The sequence below is a fragment of the Aythya marila genome, assembly GCF_965140915.1.
Source record: "Aythya marila genome assembly, chromosome: 9".
NCBI lineage: Eukaryota > Metazoa > Chordata > Aves > Anseriformes > Anatidae > Aythya > Aythya marila.
In genome coordinates, this window is record NC_139050.1 from 10,366,678 (window position 1) to 10,386,473 (window position 19,796).

At 40.9% G+C, this 19,796-nt stretch overlaps 1 protein-coding gene across 1 annotated transcript in view; it reads left to right on the forward strand.

Moving 5' to 3' along the window:
• VPS8 (VPS8 subunit of CORVET complex) overlaps positions 1–19,796 on the forward strand; it is a 75,150-nt gene that overhangs the window by 26,516 nt on the left and 28,838 nt on the right. Inside the window, exons 20-34 of the mRNA XM_082766875.1 lie at positions 328–374; positions 894–1,116; positions 1,324–1,413; positions 2,819–2,870; positions 3,156–3,198; positions 4,238–4,310; positions 5,785–5,904; positions 6,478–6,549; positions 9,243–9,362; positions 10,002–10,058; positions 10,476–10,558; positions 11,673–11,757; positions 12,827–12,925; positions 16,886–16,975; positions 17,428–17,474. Coding sequence (XP_082623001.1) covers positions 328–374; positions 894–1,116; positions 1,324–1,413; positions 2,819–2,870; positions 3,156–3,198; positions 4,238–4,310; positions 5,785–5,904; positions 6,478–6,549; positions 9,243–9,362; positions 10,002–10,058; positions 10,476–10,558; positions 11,673–11,757; positions 12,827–12,925; positions 16,886–16,975; positions 17,428–17,474 — 1,301 coding nt within the window. The remainder of the gene's footprint in view (positions 1–327; positions 375–893; positions 1,117–1,323; positions 1,414–2,818; positions 2,871–3,155; positions 3,199–4,237; positions 4,311–5,784; positions 5,905–6,477; positions 6,550–9,242; positions 9,363–10,001; positions 10,059–10,475; positions 10,559–11,672; positions 11,758–12,826; positions 12,926–16,885; positions 16,976–17,427; positions 17,475–19,796) is intronic.

Consider the following 19,796-nt stretch of genomic DNA (forward strand, 5'->3'; position numbering starts at 1 on the left):
TCCAGAGGACTCTTGTATATATTTTCTGAAATTTTTGTTCAGACACAGCTTTGCTGTAAAAGTTACTTGTGTAACAGCCGTGACCTGTTGATGAATGCTCATGTGTTGGGTGTGAAAGTGGCAATATGTAAGTGACTTTGTTCCCCTTTCCCAGCAAACTGTGGTTGGAAAAGCTGCAACTGTGCAAGCTACCAGCTGACTCAAAAACTTCATTGATTCTGTGCTGTATTGGCCAGGCTTCATTTTGTGCTGTGCAGGATGCACTGTTTGGCAGGATCTTTGATAGTTGCTACAGCTTTTCTACGTGTGTTTTTTTTTTCCCTACAGGACATGGTGCCTGTCATAGTTGATTACTGCCTCTTACTCCAGCGCACGTAAGTCCAAGTTTGCAAGTGTTTTCTCCCAGGGTAGGCCACTGACCCATGTAGCCCTGAGTGCTGTCTCCTATAATATCGCATGGTTTAGAGAAATCGTATCACAGCACATCATCATCATGTCATATAACACATCTCCATTTAGAGGAATGCTTAAAGACTGATGCTGAAATCAGGGTATTCAGTACTCAAAACAGAAAATCCCTCTTAATTTTTTATAGAGGAAGAAAAAAATGGTTCTAAATTTCCCCCACACCACCTCCTTAACAAAGAATCTGTCTGGATAGATTTTCCTGTCATCGTCATTTCTCCTCTAACAGCGAATTTTCTGCTGCAACATCCATAGCAGGTTTATTCTGTGTAGCTGCCTATGACTTATGTCTGCATGGGAGATGAACGGGGCATTCAGCTGCTGAGCTGAAGAAAAACAGAATAGAGTATAATTTGGAGCCCTCAGAAAGTAGAAGTAATAAGATGTTAATAAGATTATTTGATAACTAAACACTTCTTTCCCCCTAGGGATCTATTATTTAATCAGATATATGATAAGATGAGTGAGAATTCTGTAGCTAAAGGCATCTTTCTGGAGTGCTTGGAGCCATATATCTTGAGTGATAAGCTGATGGGAATCACAGCTCAAGTGATGAAAGACTTGCTGCTTCACTTCCAAGACAAGAACAGGCTGGAAAATATGGAAGCTTGCATTGTGCATATGGATATCACCAGCTTAGACATACAGCAGGTGAGCTACAGTAATGAGTGCTGTATCGAGTTCTTCTGAATAAATGACAATATCCCCTAGTTGCAGAGGCACACTTCTTATGCTTTTAAGCACAAGGTAGCATGTGGAAACAAGGTGCCACCTTTTAATGGAAAACTTTTGTAGTCCAAATCTCTGGTGTCTTTTGGTCACTAACTTGTAATAGAACATAGCTCTGTCTCTCTTCAGGTTGTACTTCTGTGCTGGGAAAACCGTCTCTACGATGCCATGATTTACGTCTACAACAGTGGGATGAATGACTTCATTAGCCCCATGGAGGTAGGAAAGAAGTTCAGTGCTGGAGAGTTTTGTGTGCTTACCATGCACTGTTTGTGACAACCAGCATTTCAAACTAATACATCATCTTCTCATTCAGTGTACAGATGTTCTTGTTCTTTTTCATTCTGAGGGCGAAATCATATATGACTTACAGTTTATCCAACTAGATGCAGTAGAGAAGTAATTTGTAGTTACTGTACTTTAGAGCACAAATTTCCCTTTGGCATTGTAGATGAGGTAGGAATGCTCTGCAAAGTTAGAATGGGAAACTCAGTTGTGTTAATTAAAAAAAACAAACAACAAAAACTGCAGAAGAGAATAACACGATGAATTACAGAGATTGCATTGCAAAACTGTCTTTTAACATGTTTCCAACAGTGAGCCTGGGCAATGTGGCACAATATTCTTAGAAACAAATTTCTGCACAATGGGATTAGTGGGAGCGTAGGTGTGAGAGGTTCTTTGAACACCTCATGCTTTTTTCTTTCATACTGTTCTGCTGACACAGTAGTGTATTAATGCATGGTAAAGAATAATGGAAACAAAGGGTGAATTTATCTGTGTACAGAATTCAGAAAAAAGGCAAAGACTGCTTCTACCATGGAGCTAGGCTTTGTTCTTAGCACTTGTGTGAGGTCAATCAACGGTAAAAACAGGACTATGTAATGCTGTAACTGTTGATACTGCTGATCATGAAGATGTGCCTGATGCACCAATTGCTCTTGGAGCCTCTAGATATAATGTGAAGATGCTTCACTGTGGAAGCACTGTTGCTGTTTTCTCAATAGTGCTAAAATCAAGAGCCTTTTGCATCTGAGTGTGAAAATCTTAAATTGCCCAATTCGTAGCAGTTATAATCTCATTAAATTTTCTCAGGAACAAGACTCTTTGGGTGTTCATGATTTTAAAAAGGACTTTTAGAAACCTAGTGCTAGCTGTACAAGTACAAATAACTTTTTTTTTGGTTTCCAGGGCTAAGTATTTACACTGGTCCTTGCTCTGTGTTCCCAGACTAAAGGCTCTCTGATGAACCTGCTAGGTAGCCTGAAAGTGGCAGAACTCTCAGGAGCAGGAAACGGGGCTAGTCAATTATGCTCTGAATGTTACTTCTGGGACTACTGAACATTGTTTTTTTCTTTTTTTTTTTTTTAAGGGTGGCCTGTCTTTATGGTCAGATCTGATGGTCTGAAAGCTTTTTTTTTTTTTTTTTTTTTGTCGTAACATTAGCCAGAATAAACATCTTTTGACACATCTGGTGTCCTCTTTTCCTGTTAATTGTAAGACATCATGAGAAAGCAGAGCTGCTCTGGGGAAGATGCTCTAGTGATCTCTGCTTTAAAACAAAGCAGAATCTTTGATTTGAGCTTTTACAACTGCATGAGCACTGCTCTCTTTCTTGTTACAGAAACTGTTCAAAGTCATTGCTCCTCCGCTGAATGCTGGGAAGTCTCTCACAGGTACAGAATTATTGCCCTTTATGAGTGTCTAGTTCTGGTGTTCCAAACATCTCCGGTCACTTACAACAGAGAGATTGTGAAAGGGAAATGTGTATGTACTGTCAGGATCTTGGAGAACAGAAAAGTGCTCAAGTACTATGTGGCATTTGTAAAACTGTTCTACTTACTGTGTGTAAAACCGTGTGTGTTAGATGAGATATTTTGCTAACTTTTGTTGGGAAAAACAATTGCATCTCTGTATGTTGCCTTGTGAAGAAAAGGTGACAAATGATTTTTGTTTTGTAGATGAACAGGTGGTAATGGGCAACAAGCTGCTTGTATATATAAGGTAAGGTTGTTTAAGGATATGGGTGGTGTTGCCTAGTGGTACAAGATTTTAATTCATTATATTTGCAAAATGTTATGCTGTATTTCAAGGTCTGAGGTATTTTGTAAAATAGCAATGGCTACTTTATACGGCTGACTTAGTTACAAAGGCTTGTTGCACATCATAGAATATCCCTAGCTGGAAGGGACCTGCAGGGATCACTGAGCCCAACTCCTGGCTCCACACAGGACCACCCAAAAGTCAAGTCATATTTCGGAGAGCATTGTCCAAACACTTCTTGAATGTTGACAAGCTTGGTGCCTTGACCACATCTCTGGGGAGCCTGTTCCAGTGCCCAACCACCCTCTTGGTGAAGAACCTTTTCCTAATATCCAGTCTGAACTTCCCCTGATGCAGCTTCATGCTGTCTGTTCCCTCGGGTCCTATCCTGTTGAAGAGACGGGTGGGATGAAATCGGATGCTTAGAGCTCAGGTTACTGCAGATGTGCCAAGACAATTCCTTTGTCTTTAGAGTTCGGTTTCTCCATTGTCCTGTGTGCAGCACTGCTCCTCAAACAAGAAGTCAGTAGCCTGAAAAGCTCTATTGTAGCCTTTTGGGATAGCTCTTTTCTGTTGCTGCTTTCTGTATTGCCTTTAATTTGCAGGAGGTCGTTCTGAGATTGCACAATAGTGATTAATGAGTGAGTTCCTCTTTCTGGAATCTATTCAAGATCATAAACTTTTGCTTCTGTGTTGCTTCTGCTTCCTAAACTGCAGATTAAAAGACTTTTTTTTTGTGAGAAATCCTGAGATTTCCTTGTTATTATTCCTGCAGTGCAATGGCAGACTTCAGATGCAAATTTGTGCAGCACATAGGCTTATTGTGTATTAATAGCAGTGCTCTTTGCTGTGCTTGGTCTCATGGCTTACAAAATAAATTTATTTGGTTTGTTTTAAGAGCATCTTGAAAACTAGCTCTGAAAATTAACTGTTTTCCTCAATCTATTTAATGTCAGTAGATATTAAGAGAAAAAAAAACGCCTTTCCCCTCTTTCAATAGTTGCTGCTTGGCAGGCCGTGCGTATCCACTGGGTGATATTCCTGAAGATCTGGTACCTCTGGTTAAAAACCAGGTAAGCAACCTTTTGGAAGGACACTTTTCCATATGAGGTTTTTAGAAAAGAAACCATCGTCTTATTTCATGAGCTTCTGTTTGAAAACTGTTATCAGTCTGATAGCTGATAATGGTTTCATCGTAGATGGAGAGTTTCTACTTAAAATCACAGTGAATTTATGCAAAAGTATGACTAGATATGCAGGTCACGTGTTGTGAAAATTGGCATGGTGACTGCCAAGTAAATCTCTTTTCCTCATTTCCATCAGAGCCTTCAAGCTTGGCTATTTCTTTCTCTTTAAGCTGTGTCAGATGCTTGGCCTAAGGCAAAGCTTAACTCCTCTGGGGAGACATCTCCAAGAATTTCTTAAAATGGAAGATGCTTCTGATCATCATTTTGTACTCATAAAAATATTTCCTGAATTTCTGGTCAGTTTTACCAGTAAAAGAATTTTCTTTTTGCTCCATAGTGTTTTACTCGAATATCAAGGTTTTGAGAAGAGGCAGTGGTTTCTTTTTTGCATTTTCTATTTGCAGTACAGTGGATCAGGTAGATATTTTTGTTGCTAATCCAGAGCTTGTAGCTGTATGTGTGTGGTAGCTCTGGGTTGTTGCAAACCCTTTCCTTACAGGGTCTGCAAGCCAGTCTGCTCCTCTATGCTGGACCAAGCACTGTTGCCCTCTCCCATGGTCCTTACCGGTTGTCTCCTGCATGTGTGCTGGAGCTGGCACAGCACCAGACTGCGGCTCAAGGTCTGAGGACTAAAGGCATACCCAGCAGCAGTGCTGGGGAGGAGCCATCAATGTCTTCTTGTTACAATCTCTGATAGTGTTTGTGAGAGTCTGGCTTGAGCAGCACCTTTCTGTCTTGATTCTTGAATCCAGCATTCTAGCTACAGTCTGGTTTTCTTTGTTTTCTGACCAGTTTCTAGTTGGCAGGTGCGCATCAGGTTCAAGGAAACCAGGTTACACTAGGGAGGCTGTGCGTTGGAAAGTCAAGCTGCTTAACCCCTCCTGGCTTCACTGCCATTGTGCTAACAGGAAAATTAACTCCGAATAGGAGTAAATGAGAGAACATGACGTTTGCTGAAGGTGCTGTTTTTTCTCCTCAGAATGTGGGGGCAGATTGGCTGGCTCTTCCCAAGGGAACTGCTGACAAGGAGAGGAGCTGTGCCTTGGATAAGGAAGCACAGCTTGTGGGGAGAGGTGGCAGGATGGGGAGGGGTTTAATCTAATGTCAGACCCTTTGGTCTCCAAGTATGATCCTTAATTTTTGCACAGTGATTGACCTCAAGTTGGTTGATGAGCCTAAGGAAGGGAATTTTTTCTCTACTAACAACCGTCAGGAAACATTGTTCAATAACAAACACTGATGGGCTCCTAAGGTGTTTTAGAGCTTAAGTGCAAAGCAGGTAATGCTGCTGCTTTCCCATGTGCTTGCAGTATCAGTTATCTGAAATCCATAGGAAATGTTTGATTTTTTTTCACTGCAGGTCTTTGAATTTCTCATCCGGCTACATTCAACTGAGGGATCTGTGGATGAAGAGGTCTACCCTCATATTCGTACCTTGCTGCACTTCGACACTCGGGAATTCCTTAATGTTCTTGCTCTGGTAAGAGACCACTGATGTCTTCCAAGAAGAAATTTCAAAACCAGTTCTTCCATCATCTTTGTTGTGGTTGCATGATCTGCAAGATTCTATTAAAAAGTTTGAGCTTAGGTAAACCAGCATTTACTGGCTTGATACAGGAACAGTTTTGATGTGTGTTCTGTAAGATGTCAGAGGAGATCATAATAGTCATTTATGTCCTTAAATATAAATTGATGAACATCTGACATTACACAGTGAGCACTGCTAACAGGCCATCTAAAGCTCAACTAAAACAAGAATAATGTATTTGTAAAGTGTGTTTTAGTACCTACATCTCTCTCCTGCATAGAGGGTCAGCTTTCTGTCTTGAATTTCCTGTCTATTTGGGCCTGTTACATTTACTTAAATAAGAAAAAAACTGTCTTGGTAGTTACAAAAAAGGAAACTATCTTGGAACCTTCTGTTTAAGTAACACACACAGAAAGGACTTAAAAACAGCTTTGCGATATGGCTGCTGCTATGTCTTGGCTTGTATTTCTGGGGCTGGCAGCAGAGAGCATTGTTCTCAAGATGTCATTGTTTTGCCTCATGCAGACTTTTGAAGACTTTAAGAACGACAAGCAAGCTGTGGAATATCAACAGCGAATTGTGGACATACTTCTGAAAGTGAGTGTGCCTAAAAATTAACCTGTCTTTACATCTGGCTGCTTATATACAGCTCTGTGCAGTAAAGTGTGTAACTTAGGGGAGGGGGTTCCAGTCCTGCACTGGATGACACCTCTGAGAAGGTGAGCTGAAACTTGGATGCGCCTCAGCAAAGGCTGAGGTTGGATATTTAGAAGTGAAGCTGTGTGACGTTAAACGTGGTGACAGAGAGGTCTCTATTCCTGTCTGTGCTTTCACCTGTGTTGTATTTTGTTGTCAAGCTCCTCCTTTCTGCACTGCTAAGTTCATTTTTATCTGCTTCTCATTTGATTCTGCTCCATCATTCTATCTGAGCAGAAATAATGTCCCAGGAATCTTATGCTTGGCAGGGTGCCAGTGCTCTTCTGCTAAAAGCCCTGCTCCTGTATCTGTAAATGCTGTGTTTGGGATGTAACGTGCCCAGAATGACAGGCCTATCTTTAGTAGATGGGAGCGAAGAGGAATGTCAGAGCTATCAGTCTGGTGCTGTAGAAATCACTTGTCATCTGCAGACTGTGTTCCTTAACAATGTTCTCATTAAAAGCTATTGCTGCCAAATGCCGTTTGGTTTCCCCTTCAAAGCTGTCAGCATTAATAATGAGTAACTCCACTTGGAAGCTGTTTATGTATAAACATATCATAAGTAGTGTTTCCCTGTCACTGTCATCATTGATGGATGAGAGCAAGGGCACCAGTGAGCGAATTCAGGGGCAGAGCTGCCGCAATAGGCTGTGTTTGGTGACCTGAGACATGCTGCTCTGGGGGAACTTCTGTGAGCCTGGCTGAGCAGGCTGTTGCTGTAGGGATGTGTTAGCCCTGTGCTGGGTTAGCTCATGCTTTGTGTCTGTAGCTGCTGCCAGCAGGAGGTGGCACACTGCGGCTGTGTTCTGGAGTTACTCAGGCATGTGCTCCTGCAGCACGATGTAGGCTGAGTGAAGTTGTTCACAGCCCTACTTTGTGCTGCAGGACACGTAGCAAATGAATTCCGTCCACCTGCAATAGAACTCAGCCCTGTTTCCTAGGGGAGGAAAGGAGGGCAATTGCTGGGAAGTGCTACAGGAGTGGATGCATCTGCAGGCAAACATCTTGGTCTTATGAGGACTCCATCTCCCTTGGAGAGACTGAATCTCCTCTGGAATCTGCTCTCCTTTTCAATAGATTTAAAAAATCTTGGGACTTTTTATTTAGAAAAAAACATATAAATTTATAAGAATTAAAATTTAGAAGAAGTTTATAATTGGGAAAGAAAGCACTTAAATAGCCATGCTGTTAAAACAGTTCATCTAACGTAAACTTAGCATATCTAAATTTTGTCAAATATATCATCGTTTAGAAAGTATGTGTTTGGCCTGCAGCCTCAGTAAGGTTTCTGTGTTTCAGAGGTCCAGTATTTTCACCTTCACAAAGATTGACAAGGACCGAGCTTGTGAAAAACAAAGCCAAAATGAATAAAATACTCCAATTTTTTTTTTGTGAACCATATTTTTAATGCTGTTAGCTAATGTCACTCTTCCAGGCTCCTGTATGAAATAGAGTTTTTAAACAGAAAATGAAGATTGAAAAAGAATGATAGCTTTAGCTGATGTTTCAAACAGCAGGACTAAATCCCTTAATGTGCCTTGCCCGTCTGTCTCCAGTTGTGTAAGATAACTGTTAGCCTCTCATGGGGATCTAGAACTCTGAGTCGCTTTGAGGAATCAATTGCATTTCCCAAGCTTATACTGAATGGAGTTATAAACTGTGAAATGCTCTGTCTCTAGCCTTTGCTAGAGCACCTCTCAGATGTTAGCTGACAGTTGTTCAGGTGATGGATTTCTTCCAGCTAAATTCCCTACTCTTAGAAGGGGGACTCTCCAAACAGGGTCATTTCACATTCCCTTAGGTTTGGGATTTTTTCTGTTTAGAAGCATGAGACATCGCGTCAAGAACATGTCACGCTTTTTTTTACATGCTAGACAGGTGATGAGCACACTCCAGAGGTTTCAAACTCCTTTTGTAGTGTTTTTTTTTTTTGCTATACAGGTTTTCTGTAATTTCAAGTCAAGTCAGTACAGCCATAAGTTTCTTAAGACATTCGTTGACTAACAACTAATTTAATGTGAGAAAAGAAACTTTTCCCACGCTCATTACATAGTCATTTGATCAGCTCTTCTGCATACCACACCTGAAGTGGGGAGTGCCTGAGGCTTGAAGTCAAAATGTACTTTTTTTCCTCCTATACTTATTCATTTTGTCTTTTTTCATCATGTGATATTTCTGCTCAGAAACTCTGTCACATATCCAGTGATAAACACAGACTACAGAAATGGAGAAAAATGTAGGTTTCCTCATTGCTGTTTGGAGCCCCTTTACACCCCAAAATTTATGAACATGCAAGAAATATTCCTTTCATTATTGGGCAGAGAGGCCCAGCCTCTTCAGCCTTGGGGCAGAGGTGCTTTAGCAAGGTCACATCCTATGTGGCCTGTGTCTTCAGGCCATATAGAGTTAAATGCCGTGGAAGGTAGCTTGGTTTTTGAGCTCTAGGCTCTAGCACCAGGAGATTTCAGGCAGGAGTAGGCATGATGGTTGTACAGTGCTTTCTCGTTGCAGTCTCCTGATTGATTTTGCAGCTGCCTATAGGAAAGTAATCACTTGCATTTCTATTTCTCTCTCTCCTCCTTAATGTTTCTTAGGTGATGGTAGAGAATTCTGACTTCACCCCATCACAGGTTGGCTGTCTCTTTACTTTCCTTGCCCGTCAGCTTGCCAAACCCAACAACACATTGTTTGTGAACAGGACGCTTTTTGACCAGGTAAGTGTTCCTTTGTGTGGAGTGGAAAAAATTGTAATCAGGGTCCAATACCAAAGAAAATGTGTCCAGGTCTGTAGAGTAAAGCAATCCTAGGAGGACTGGTGCATTATAAAGCAGGTAGCATCTTGCTGGGAGTTACGTTTTCAAACAAATGGAACAGGAGAGACCACAGAAGCACAATAAGGTCTGAATTTCAGTCTGCCTGCTGGAATCATGTGAGAAATACGGTTGTAGGAGATGGAGCAACTGTAGTAACACCTCTGCTCTTTTCAATTGAATGGGAGATTCCTGTGGCCGTCAGTATTTGATTTTATGAATTATATGACTTACCGGATCAAGTAGAGATTAGCTCATAGATGAGTATGTTCAAATCGCACCGTCGTGTTCTGATTTGCTGTTGACATTGCTGGTGCTCACAGTCTGCTCATTTTGAATGCTTCTGGACTTTGGTGCACCTTAATGATCAACTGGTTGCTTGCATGGTTTGGTTATCTATTTCTTTTGAGCATACCAAAGCTATTTTGGAGTTTAGGACAGGTGTTTGATTCTATTTGTTTACTTCCACTGCAGAAGAATTTCACAGGCTAACAGCTATGCTAACCAGGCTTATCTCACTCTGACTTTTACATCCTTGCACAGGTCCTTGAATTTCTGTGTAGTCCAGATGATGACTCCCGCCATTCAGAGAGGCAACAGGTAATTGTCTTCAAGGAAACATACATTTAAGTGCTAGGTATGGCAAGACTGGCCTCACTGGGCACGGATGCTGGCAGAAAAGCATAGGGAAGGTTATATGCCAATAGAGTTCCCTAGCATAGGAATGGCAGCCAACAAGGAGTAATTGGGCAGTGCTGTCCAGAGCAGGAGTGAAGGAGCATCCTTCCCCAGTGTTGCTTCCAGGAGGGGCTTGACAACTATAAGAAGAGAGGCAGGGAAAGTTCAGTGTAAATGCATTACCTTTGTAGCTAATGGCACAATCAATTTAAAAAAAAAATCTGTAAAATGCTCCCCGTCTTAAACGCAGTTTAATGGAGCAGGATCAGTGTACTTCTGAATGGCGCTGGCTGTTATACTACTGCTGCAATATAAATAACTGTTCTTCATTATCTACAGGTCCTTTTAGAATTGCTTCAGGCAGGAGGGATAGTACAGTTTGAAGAGAGCCGTCTTATCCAAATGGCAGAAAAAGCTGAATTGTAAGTTGTCATGCACAATATATAAATACTGTCTTTAAAACTCCTCCAAAGCCTTTTTTCCTCCACATGCCATGTTTCTAGTTTGCAGCTTTGTTTGGGATTATTTTCCCTGTGCATTCACATATGCTTCATTTAATATGTTCATATTTAATCTGTCCCAGTCTCTTTCTGCTATCTCACTGGGTGTACTTACCCCATCTTACCTTACCAATGCTTTCTGTAGACTGGTGGGAATATTTAGCATGAAACCCTGTGGGGATTGAGAAATTTTGGCACTTCCTATCCTAGAGCCCAGGCATTGCTCAAAGGTATAGTTGTATATTTGAATGCTCTACCACTGACAGATGGAGATTACTTGTTGGGGTGAGGCCCACAGGTGGATTTAAAAGCACACAAGTGTCTGGAGCCACCCCCATGGTACTCATTTTAGAATTGAGTAGGAGAGACAAAATGCAGCGTCTGGAGAGGCTGAAAATTTCCACCATCTCCTTTAGCTGCTTCACCCATCCAGAAAGTGTCTGTTCATGCCTGACTGAGTCAGCCAGGGGGACATCTTCATCCAAGTCTTCAAACTGGATGCCATGTGAGTTAATCCACCATACTATAAAGGAATAGAGGGATAGATAGTGGTGGTGTATGCTACACCTGTTCTTCTGTGTCCTAGAAGGAGTTACTAGACCAAATTTTTCAGCCCTGATGAGACTGAGAAATGCATTGTCAGCACCTGAGAATCAGAATCACAATCAAGCGGATTACTGAATGTCCACATGGAGTTTTTTCTCCTTGATTGAGGGATTTTGAGGGGCCAGAATCACCAGCTCTGCCACTTACGTGAGAGCTAAAAAAAGTATGGCATGAAGCTATTTAGCAGGCTTTTCACTTCTTTCACCTCAGTTGTACTCATTTTTATCTAGAGTCTTCCTGACTCAAAATATTAAAGGTGTTTATTAAAAACTGAAACTAGGAAGCTGTGTCATACATAACACATTGGTAACTCATATTCAGTGTATTTCTTCAAATCAGGGTTGTAGATTTGCCTAGTTTAAAGCTAACTACATTGTGGAAAAGTGATCTATGAACGGCAGAATTAGTGAAACCTGATTTCTCGTTTTAGTTATCAGATTTGTGAGTTTATGTATGAACGAGAGCTTCGCTATGACAAAATCATTGGCTGTTACCTGCGTGATCCAGTGAGAAAGGTGAGTAATTTTCTTCTCCATAGCAGTGCAGCCAGTCCTGCTGGCAATGGTGTGAAAGAGTGCAACAGTCCTGCTCTCCTGTCATAATCCTCTTATACAATGTCTTTCTTTACAGCTGAGTTTTCTTACAGTCGAGGCTAATGTGCTTATGAGCATGTGTTGCTGATTTTTTTTTTTAAAGCTTTGGAGTTTTTGGTTTCTTTCAATTTAAGCAATGCTAATATGTAAAACTTGAGTACAAGGTGTGATTTATTGCAAGTACTGCTAGTGGCAATATTTGTTTCTGTCATCAGTCCCTCCTTTTTGCCTCCATACCCCACTCCCTGACAGGATCTTTTTGCCTCGATTACCTCTTTGCAATTACCTTCTCTGTTATTATAAGTTGCATATTTGCTGCAGTTTTTATGAGGTGTTCTCTTCCCTACTACCAGCAAAAGCTGGGAGAAGAGTCTGACAAACTTGATCTCACCAGCTCCTTATGAAAACACTGTGCTGACAGTTGTGTGGGTGAAACAGTAGGAAGAGATAGGTTATAGTAGTGAGGTGGTCAAAAACGTGGTATTTGAGAGTATCTGTGCTGAGCGCTGTGCAAGAGAACCTGGGGAAGAGACTGATAAATATCAAAGAGCAATTCAAGAATATGCTGGGAAAACAAAACTGACCCACCTTCTGGTTAAATATTCCTTTCTTTGCCTATTCCTTTAGTTACAGTCATGTCCTGTCTTTTTTTCCTTGTAAGCAAGAGGTAGATATTTCTAATAGAGGAGGAACAATTCTCTTTAACCATAGTTCTTAACACTTAAAGTGTCAATTCTGGTCTTCTTGGCTCTTTTTTTTTTTTTTTTTTTTTTTTTTTTTTTTCTCCTGGCAGCTCCTCAGGAACTATATTTAGGGATATTTAGGGACATACAATCTCGTCTGCAGATAACTTATCCTGACTTGCTGACTAAGAGAGGACTAGCCCTGAGGTCATCCTAAGACTGTTTGAAGTGTTCTCCTTTAACAAAACCTAATACTGTTAACAGCACTGCAGAACATACTATACCATTTATTGTTTTATGCCTTACAGGAAGAAGTTTTCAACTATATTCACAACATCCTGTCCATGCCTGGCTACAGTACTGAAGAAAAGCAGTCAGTGTGGGACAAAGCTTTGGAACACATAAAGGTACAGTGTATCTTACACCCATGATACCTGAGCTCCTGCTAACTCTTGCTGGATCCAGCTGGTGCTGTTCTGTAAGCAGAGGTGTCACAACGGTGAATCAGCACCAAAGGGATGTTTTGGAATTGTTACAAACACCAAGTTCAAAATAGCTACAAACTTTGCCTTGCAGTGTGATATCAAGCACTCCAGGCAGAGTGCTTGTAGCTTTCATGTCTTCATGTGGGTATGAAGGGCATTGATAGGGAAACTGATGCAAATGAAGGAAGGTTATGCCAAATTGTTTAAAATACGGCAGGCAAAATCAGGAAGTTATGCATCAGTATTGGTCTGACTGTCTCATTGGTCTTAGCTTGGACTTATAGTTAGTGGGATCCTGGAAGTGCAAATTCACTGCCATTTCTTCTCAGCTTTTGGCTTGAACAAAACAATTAACTCTTTAAGTTGCTTGTGTGGTTTAGCAGTGTCATACATTAATGTAAATGCGTTTCTCAGATTCAGGCTGGCTTCCTTGGTTTCCTGCTTTCAAGTGTTGCTCTTCGGGTAATGGCAATATATCAGGAGATGATGGCTCATGAGTGCTGTGTAACAGGAAAGTGATCTGTGAGCAAGCCTTTTATCTTCTGAGCGTGCAGCAGTAGGAGGTCAGGACATTGATATCATTGACCTCACAATCTGTGGTATCAAATTCCTCAGATTACAATGATGAGGATAATCAACTTCAATACCCTGGTATTTCTAACCTGTGGTAAGATGAGGTCATAACGTCTGCTGTAAGACACAGCTTGTTGCTTGACTTAACTCTCTCATAGCTCTTGCCATCTCTTCTGTCTCTCTTTGCTTGAGGGGATGGAGATGTCTGAAACAATTGCCCAGTCTGTAAACATGGGTAACACATTATATCTCTAGTTATACAAGGTGCTGTCAGTCTCCTCCAGGGTGATCTGGAGATGAGCAGGGAAAATAACTCTTGCCTATAAAACAAGTGGTCATGCTTTTGCCCAGACTGCTTTAGCAGAAAATCACCACAGAAGTCTGCATCCTGCAAGGGGGGCAAAAGAGTACCAGGCACCATTTGGAAGATAGAGAATACTGCTAGTCTCTTCCAGAATTTGAAAGTAGTGGGTTACTAATGAGAAAATGGGCCAAAAGGAAGCTCATTCGGAAGACCAAGAAATGCTGTGAATCCACCTATACGACATGCAACTCACTGAGCTCACATCTACTCTCCAGATGGGCTTTCAGAGCCTATGGGAAGTGCAGGTGGTGATGGTTGTGCTGTGGAGGCCTTGCACAGTACTGTCTTACCAGAACAAGTGTGGATCCATGCTGGGCTTTCCCAGTTGAACATCTGCTGTCCACTTTGCTGCTTCTGACTGCTTTGTTTTTCTCTCTTACTGAGTTACCCTGCTATTGGTATATACAGCCCAAATTGCTTGGCCTTAAGAGTGAGTGAGCATCCCTTTGTAAGTCTTAGTTTGTGTATCTTTCAAGTGACAAATGTGGCTCCTTGCTGGGTTGATTCAGTCTGAGGCTGTTATGGTTGCTGTTCCATGCTTGGGTGTCTTAGGACAAATCAGACATGTCCTGGGTTGCCCTTCTTGTTTCCCATAGTGCTGTACTGGTTTTGATAAACTCGTCGTAGGCTAAGACTGCCAGCTTTTTGTCGTGAGTTGTTTGGTTTTGTTTTCTCAGTGTGGTGGAGAAAACAAATTTTATTTTATTCTTTATTATCGTACAGAGCCAGAAATGCCCAGTGCCCCCATTGTCAGAGCTGCATACTTTTTCTGAGTTTGTCAAACCACAGAAAACCACAGAAAATATTCCTCTCAGCTTGTCCATGGCTATCTTTAACAATTCCCTGCCTTAACAATTTCAACAGCCTTGCAGATTCTGTGGCTGCTCTCTTTTAATGACACTCCTTCACAGCTTCCTCCAGAAAGCTGCTGGGCAAATAACCAGTTCTGTGGGGTCACTTTTGTTGGGTGTTGCAACTGGGATCAACAACTCCTTTTTTTGACGTCTTTCTTTTTCAGCGATTGGTGAACAGTATATGCAATTTCCTGTGGCTTAACGGCTTATTGACTGCTATGGCCTTTTGCTCCTTTCCAGTGTATTAATCTTGCTCTCAAACATTCAGAAGACTTAAATAGTAAATTTTACTAGGATAGTACATTTTACTAGGGTGGTGCCATGATTTCAGGTGTTTGAACAACAGTCCTTTTTTCTTCTGAGTTATCAAAATAGCAAGCCAACACCTTCAGTTGAAGCTAGAAGCCTCTAAAGAGGCTTTCCTCTTAGTACTTCTTTCCTGCTGTGTAATAAAAAGTGGGGTTTCTGATCAGTGTCCTTCCTTATTTTTCTCCATCTTCCTACATGGCAATTGTTCATGATGTTTATCTTCAAAATAAAACCTAAGACCTCTTCAATCAGTGTTATTAGTGGCAGTCACTTTCTCTCCTTAGACCCACATGACCCGTGTCAGTATTGTCCCCTCAAGGACTGTCTGCCTAGGAAGTGCCATATTCACAAACTCGTAAACCTGGGAGAGGTTGGAAACACAAGCCTGGAGTCTGGTGCCTGGGGGAAGCTCTGAAGGTCACACTGACCCAAGAGCTGCAGTCCGTTGCTGGAAGGCTGGACCATCGGACTCCAGCCACTCAGTCCTGTACTCAGCATGCCTGGAAACTCCCAGGGAGGTTATGTACAAGAGAGAGAAACAAATTAAGGCTCTCATGCTACGTCCTTTCTGCATGCTTCTCATGGCACTGCTGTGATTAAGATCTTCTGGGTCCTTTGGATTGCTTAGGCTTCTCAGATAAGAGAGTCGTGCTTCTGAGTACTGGGTAAGCAACGCAAAGCTGTGGCTTCTGGAATAAAGCTCTGAAGTCACCATGGAACTGGTTTACATATAATAAAGTAGGCAAATTTTGCTTAGGAAACCTCACAAAATACATCTTCTATGATAGCTCTTTAAAGAGCTTGGGGAGAGGTCCTTCAGCTTGGAAGAATAGCAATGCTCTTCCCTTATTACTTCCTTTCTTCCTTTTACCATGGTCTGTTGCTGGCATTCACTGAATTTGCTGGCTGCTACATCTGTCTGGGGGCTAAGCTACAGCTGAGCAACTTTTTTTTCTTGCACATACACGTTTATGAAGTTTTTCTTCCATCTCCTATACCAGTTGTTTTTCTTTAATGGCACAATGTTTTCTCATTTGTAGGCTTAGCAAGGGCTTTTGTGAAGGTTTGCCAACTACCCAATGTTGGTCTGAAGCAGTTGCTTCTCATTTGGAAGAACCAAGAGTGAAAATTCATGTTCTGGGTTCTGTAAGCTTGTATGATATGAAGTCTTTTAGATCAGGCTTGACAGGAGGCAAATCCACAAGCATCTTAAAAGTTTTTTTTCCTTTTATTCTATAAAGAATTTATTCATTATTTTTTTCCATGTCTGAACAGATAGCAGGGAAATAGTTGTTGCAGGAAACCTGCTGTTAAACCTCTGATTTGGTTCAGTTCGAGCCAGTTAAACACTTGAGAAATGCCCTAGAGTCAACTTACGGCTTTGTTTCCTGTCTCTTGCTGGAACTCTTCCCAGTTGGTACTAGCTGGTCTTGCTGGCATGGAGTCAAGTGGAATTGGTGTGGAGATGGCATGGAATTTCAGAAAATTTGATGAAATCATTTTCTCACCTTAGGACTGAGATATTTTCTCAGCGTGTGATGAGTTTTGCATACTTATACGGCCTGTTGTGTAGTAAAATCATCAATCTTCAAAATTGTCGTTTTATAAACTACCCTTTTTTTTTTTTTTTTTTGCATAATCTTTTTTTGTATGATAGCATTTATTTTACAGGCTTCATCTAGGCAAAGATACGGTATGTTTGAACGGTCTCAGTGATACTGTGTAATTACATTGTTTATAAAATTAAAAGTAATAATTTTTCTTGTGTTTCTCTCTCTAAAGGAATTGCTGCAACTTAGCCCATGTAAAGCAGCTGACTTGGTAGCCATCCACTTCAGTGAGCAGATTGAGAGCATCATTACAAACCTTCAGGTAAGGTGTCAAACTTCATTGGTGTTGGCACTTTACAGCAGTGTTGCCATTCTTGTAAGAAATGATTTCCAAGAGCAATGTTTGGTTGTTGCTGTGTCATAAATGGAGGAAAAGTAGCTCAGCAGATACTCAGCTGCAGGAATTGCTACGTTTGAACTGCTGTACCTGTTAGTGATGTTCTGGCCATAGTAAGGTATGATCTCTGGGTTGCTGTTTGTATCACTTGGTAATGCAGTTTTCACTTGGGAGCGCAGCATGGCTTGTGTTCAGAGATCAGACAGACCAGTTATCAGCAAGCATTCTCAAAGAAAGTAGTACATAATTACTTACCCAAACCATCGTCAGCAGTCACCAGCCATGAACAGTATTTTGTTCAATGGATATAATTCAGGAATTGCTGTTTTTATAGCAAATTACTTAAAGTAATAATGTTTTCTCTTCCTGTTGTTCAGGACCAGTTCTTACTCTTCCAGTTTCTAAGGAGTCTGCTTGATCCGAGGTAGGTAAGAAAATTGGACCATTGGCAAACTACATGGGTTAAAACACATTCCTTTGGAACACTACATCAACGTAGTCTACATCCAAGTTTAGGGCTTAGAAAAGGTGACTTGTTCTCCAAACTGCCCAAAGGTGAGAAGGATAGCACAGAAATAACACTTCTCTGGGGAGCGTCCTTTAGTAGAGCCCACGCCTGGCTTCCTAACTGGGAAGTGGTGTGGGCTCCAGTACGTGCAATGTGACGCCTCCCCAGCGTTGGTGGGAGGGCGGTCATTGCCGTAACAGCTTCTTTGGGAAGGCTGTGAAATGGTTACCCTGCAAATGAACCGTCACTTCTGTTCTCAGGCACCCACTGGTTTGATTACTTGACCAAGCTGCCCAAATTTAGCATAAATAGAGATGTGTTTTGATCTATTGACATTTTTCGTTTCTATCATTTTGGAATTGCTGCTATATTTCACTGCAAACTTCTCCTTAACTAGTTACTTGCTCCATCTGCTCCTGTTCTTTCAGTATTTTAGCACTGAGTGTTCTCTTTCTGTTGAATCGGTTTCAAATGCTGTAAGGCCTTGATTTTATTTATTTATTTTGTAAGACATATATATGCACAGCTCCATTTGCCTTCTAGCAATTGTTAGTGCTATTTAAGGAGAAAGTCTGTTTTTTCAATTAGTTGCAGATTATTGTGCTTTATGAGGAGGAGAAATTGGAAAAGGTAATATCTTAAATTTAGATCTTAAATTTTGATGTGGTGTCAGTGTTTCAGCTCTTGTTGAAGTGAAGTAAAAAACAGTGCTTTAGAAGGTAGCTTGGAAATGATAAATTTTGGATTTTCCTTAGGTTTTACAATCACCTTTGTATGGAAGGGATTAAATCCCATGCCTAATGTGTTACTTAGAGGTCAAAATAAAAACAAATTTTTTCCAAGAAAATATTTTGGTTTGGTTTATGAGAGAGAAATTGGATGATTTAGTTTTTCTGTTGTTGCTTTTAAATAGTAGTTAAGCAGAGATGGTACCCAGCTGGATATTAACTAAGACTTTGTTGTTTGTGCTGTGATATCACTTGCAGCAAGTGAGACCCAGCGAAGGTAGTAATTAACCTGTATTTTAATCTTTTGTGTAGAGTGACTTCCATAATCTCTGAGTAATAAACATATCTGATTTAGCTCTCCCACAGAGCTAAATACAACCATTTTCCTGTAGTTCTATTCTAATCAAAATCAACATGTATGATATGTTAAATCCAGGTGTAGGAAACAACTTTCTGTATCTGATCCTTCAAAACATTTCTGCTTTTATCTCTGAGACCCCAAGATTCAGCAAGCCATGAAGCCACATGGCTTCTCTCATTGTGCTGTGTATGTTGTAGCAAAATTTGTGGCTGTTCCTTTTCCATCTGTTTCAAAGTCCTCTAATTCTCTGCACTACAGTGTAATGTTCAGCATCCTGAGCAAGGGAGGTAGACCTTGTACTGACTGTGATGTAGTTGCCAGAGTATTCAGTAAGCAAAAGAGAAGCAAGAAAGTTATGCAAAAAAGAACAAAATACTGCTAAATATTATGGCTTGATGTATGGCATCGACTAACCTTAAAGAAGAAAGTCTTATAAGCCCAAAGTTTAACTCATTGTTATTAAACTGTGTTGCCAGGGAGAAGCAGAGATCCTAGATTGCTGGAGGGACTTTTTTATAGCACTCAAGGCTCTGTGGTGTGTTTTCAGTGCTGTGAGGCTGTCTGCTTCAAAGACATATCAAAATGAACTGAACTGTATCAAAATGAACTGTGCCAAGGGAGGCACAGGAGGATGGAGTAATTTTACTTTGCAAGACCTAATCTGCAGATGCACCTCTGCTTTGCACTATTATCTTTACATTAAATAGTGATTAGGTTCTTTTGAAAACATCTCTCTCTCCTGTCAGTCTAAACGTTTATATGCTTTTTCTGAGCAAAATTAATATTAGAATAAAGATTCTAGAGTAGCAAAGGAGCTTTAATGTCTCAAATACGAATGATTGCTTGATCATATGGAGGACAAGACTCATCATACTAGTGTAACTATACTGAGTTGGTGGAATCGCATTAGGGATTTATTTGGCCCATTTAATTTTGCTGGAGATTTATTTTAAAGGAGCTAGAAGGGGGAAGGTAGGAAACAGGGTTAACAGAAATTGCTTAGGGAAATTAAAACCAGATGTCCTTATGGTTCGTATCTTATAAGCAGCCACAAAAAACAGAGAATGTAGTGTATATTGCTCAGTTCATCAATCACAGCCTTTGCCACCCTTCCACTTTAAACTCTTAAGTTCCCTTCTAAAAAAAATT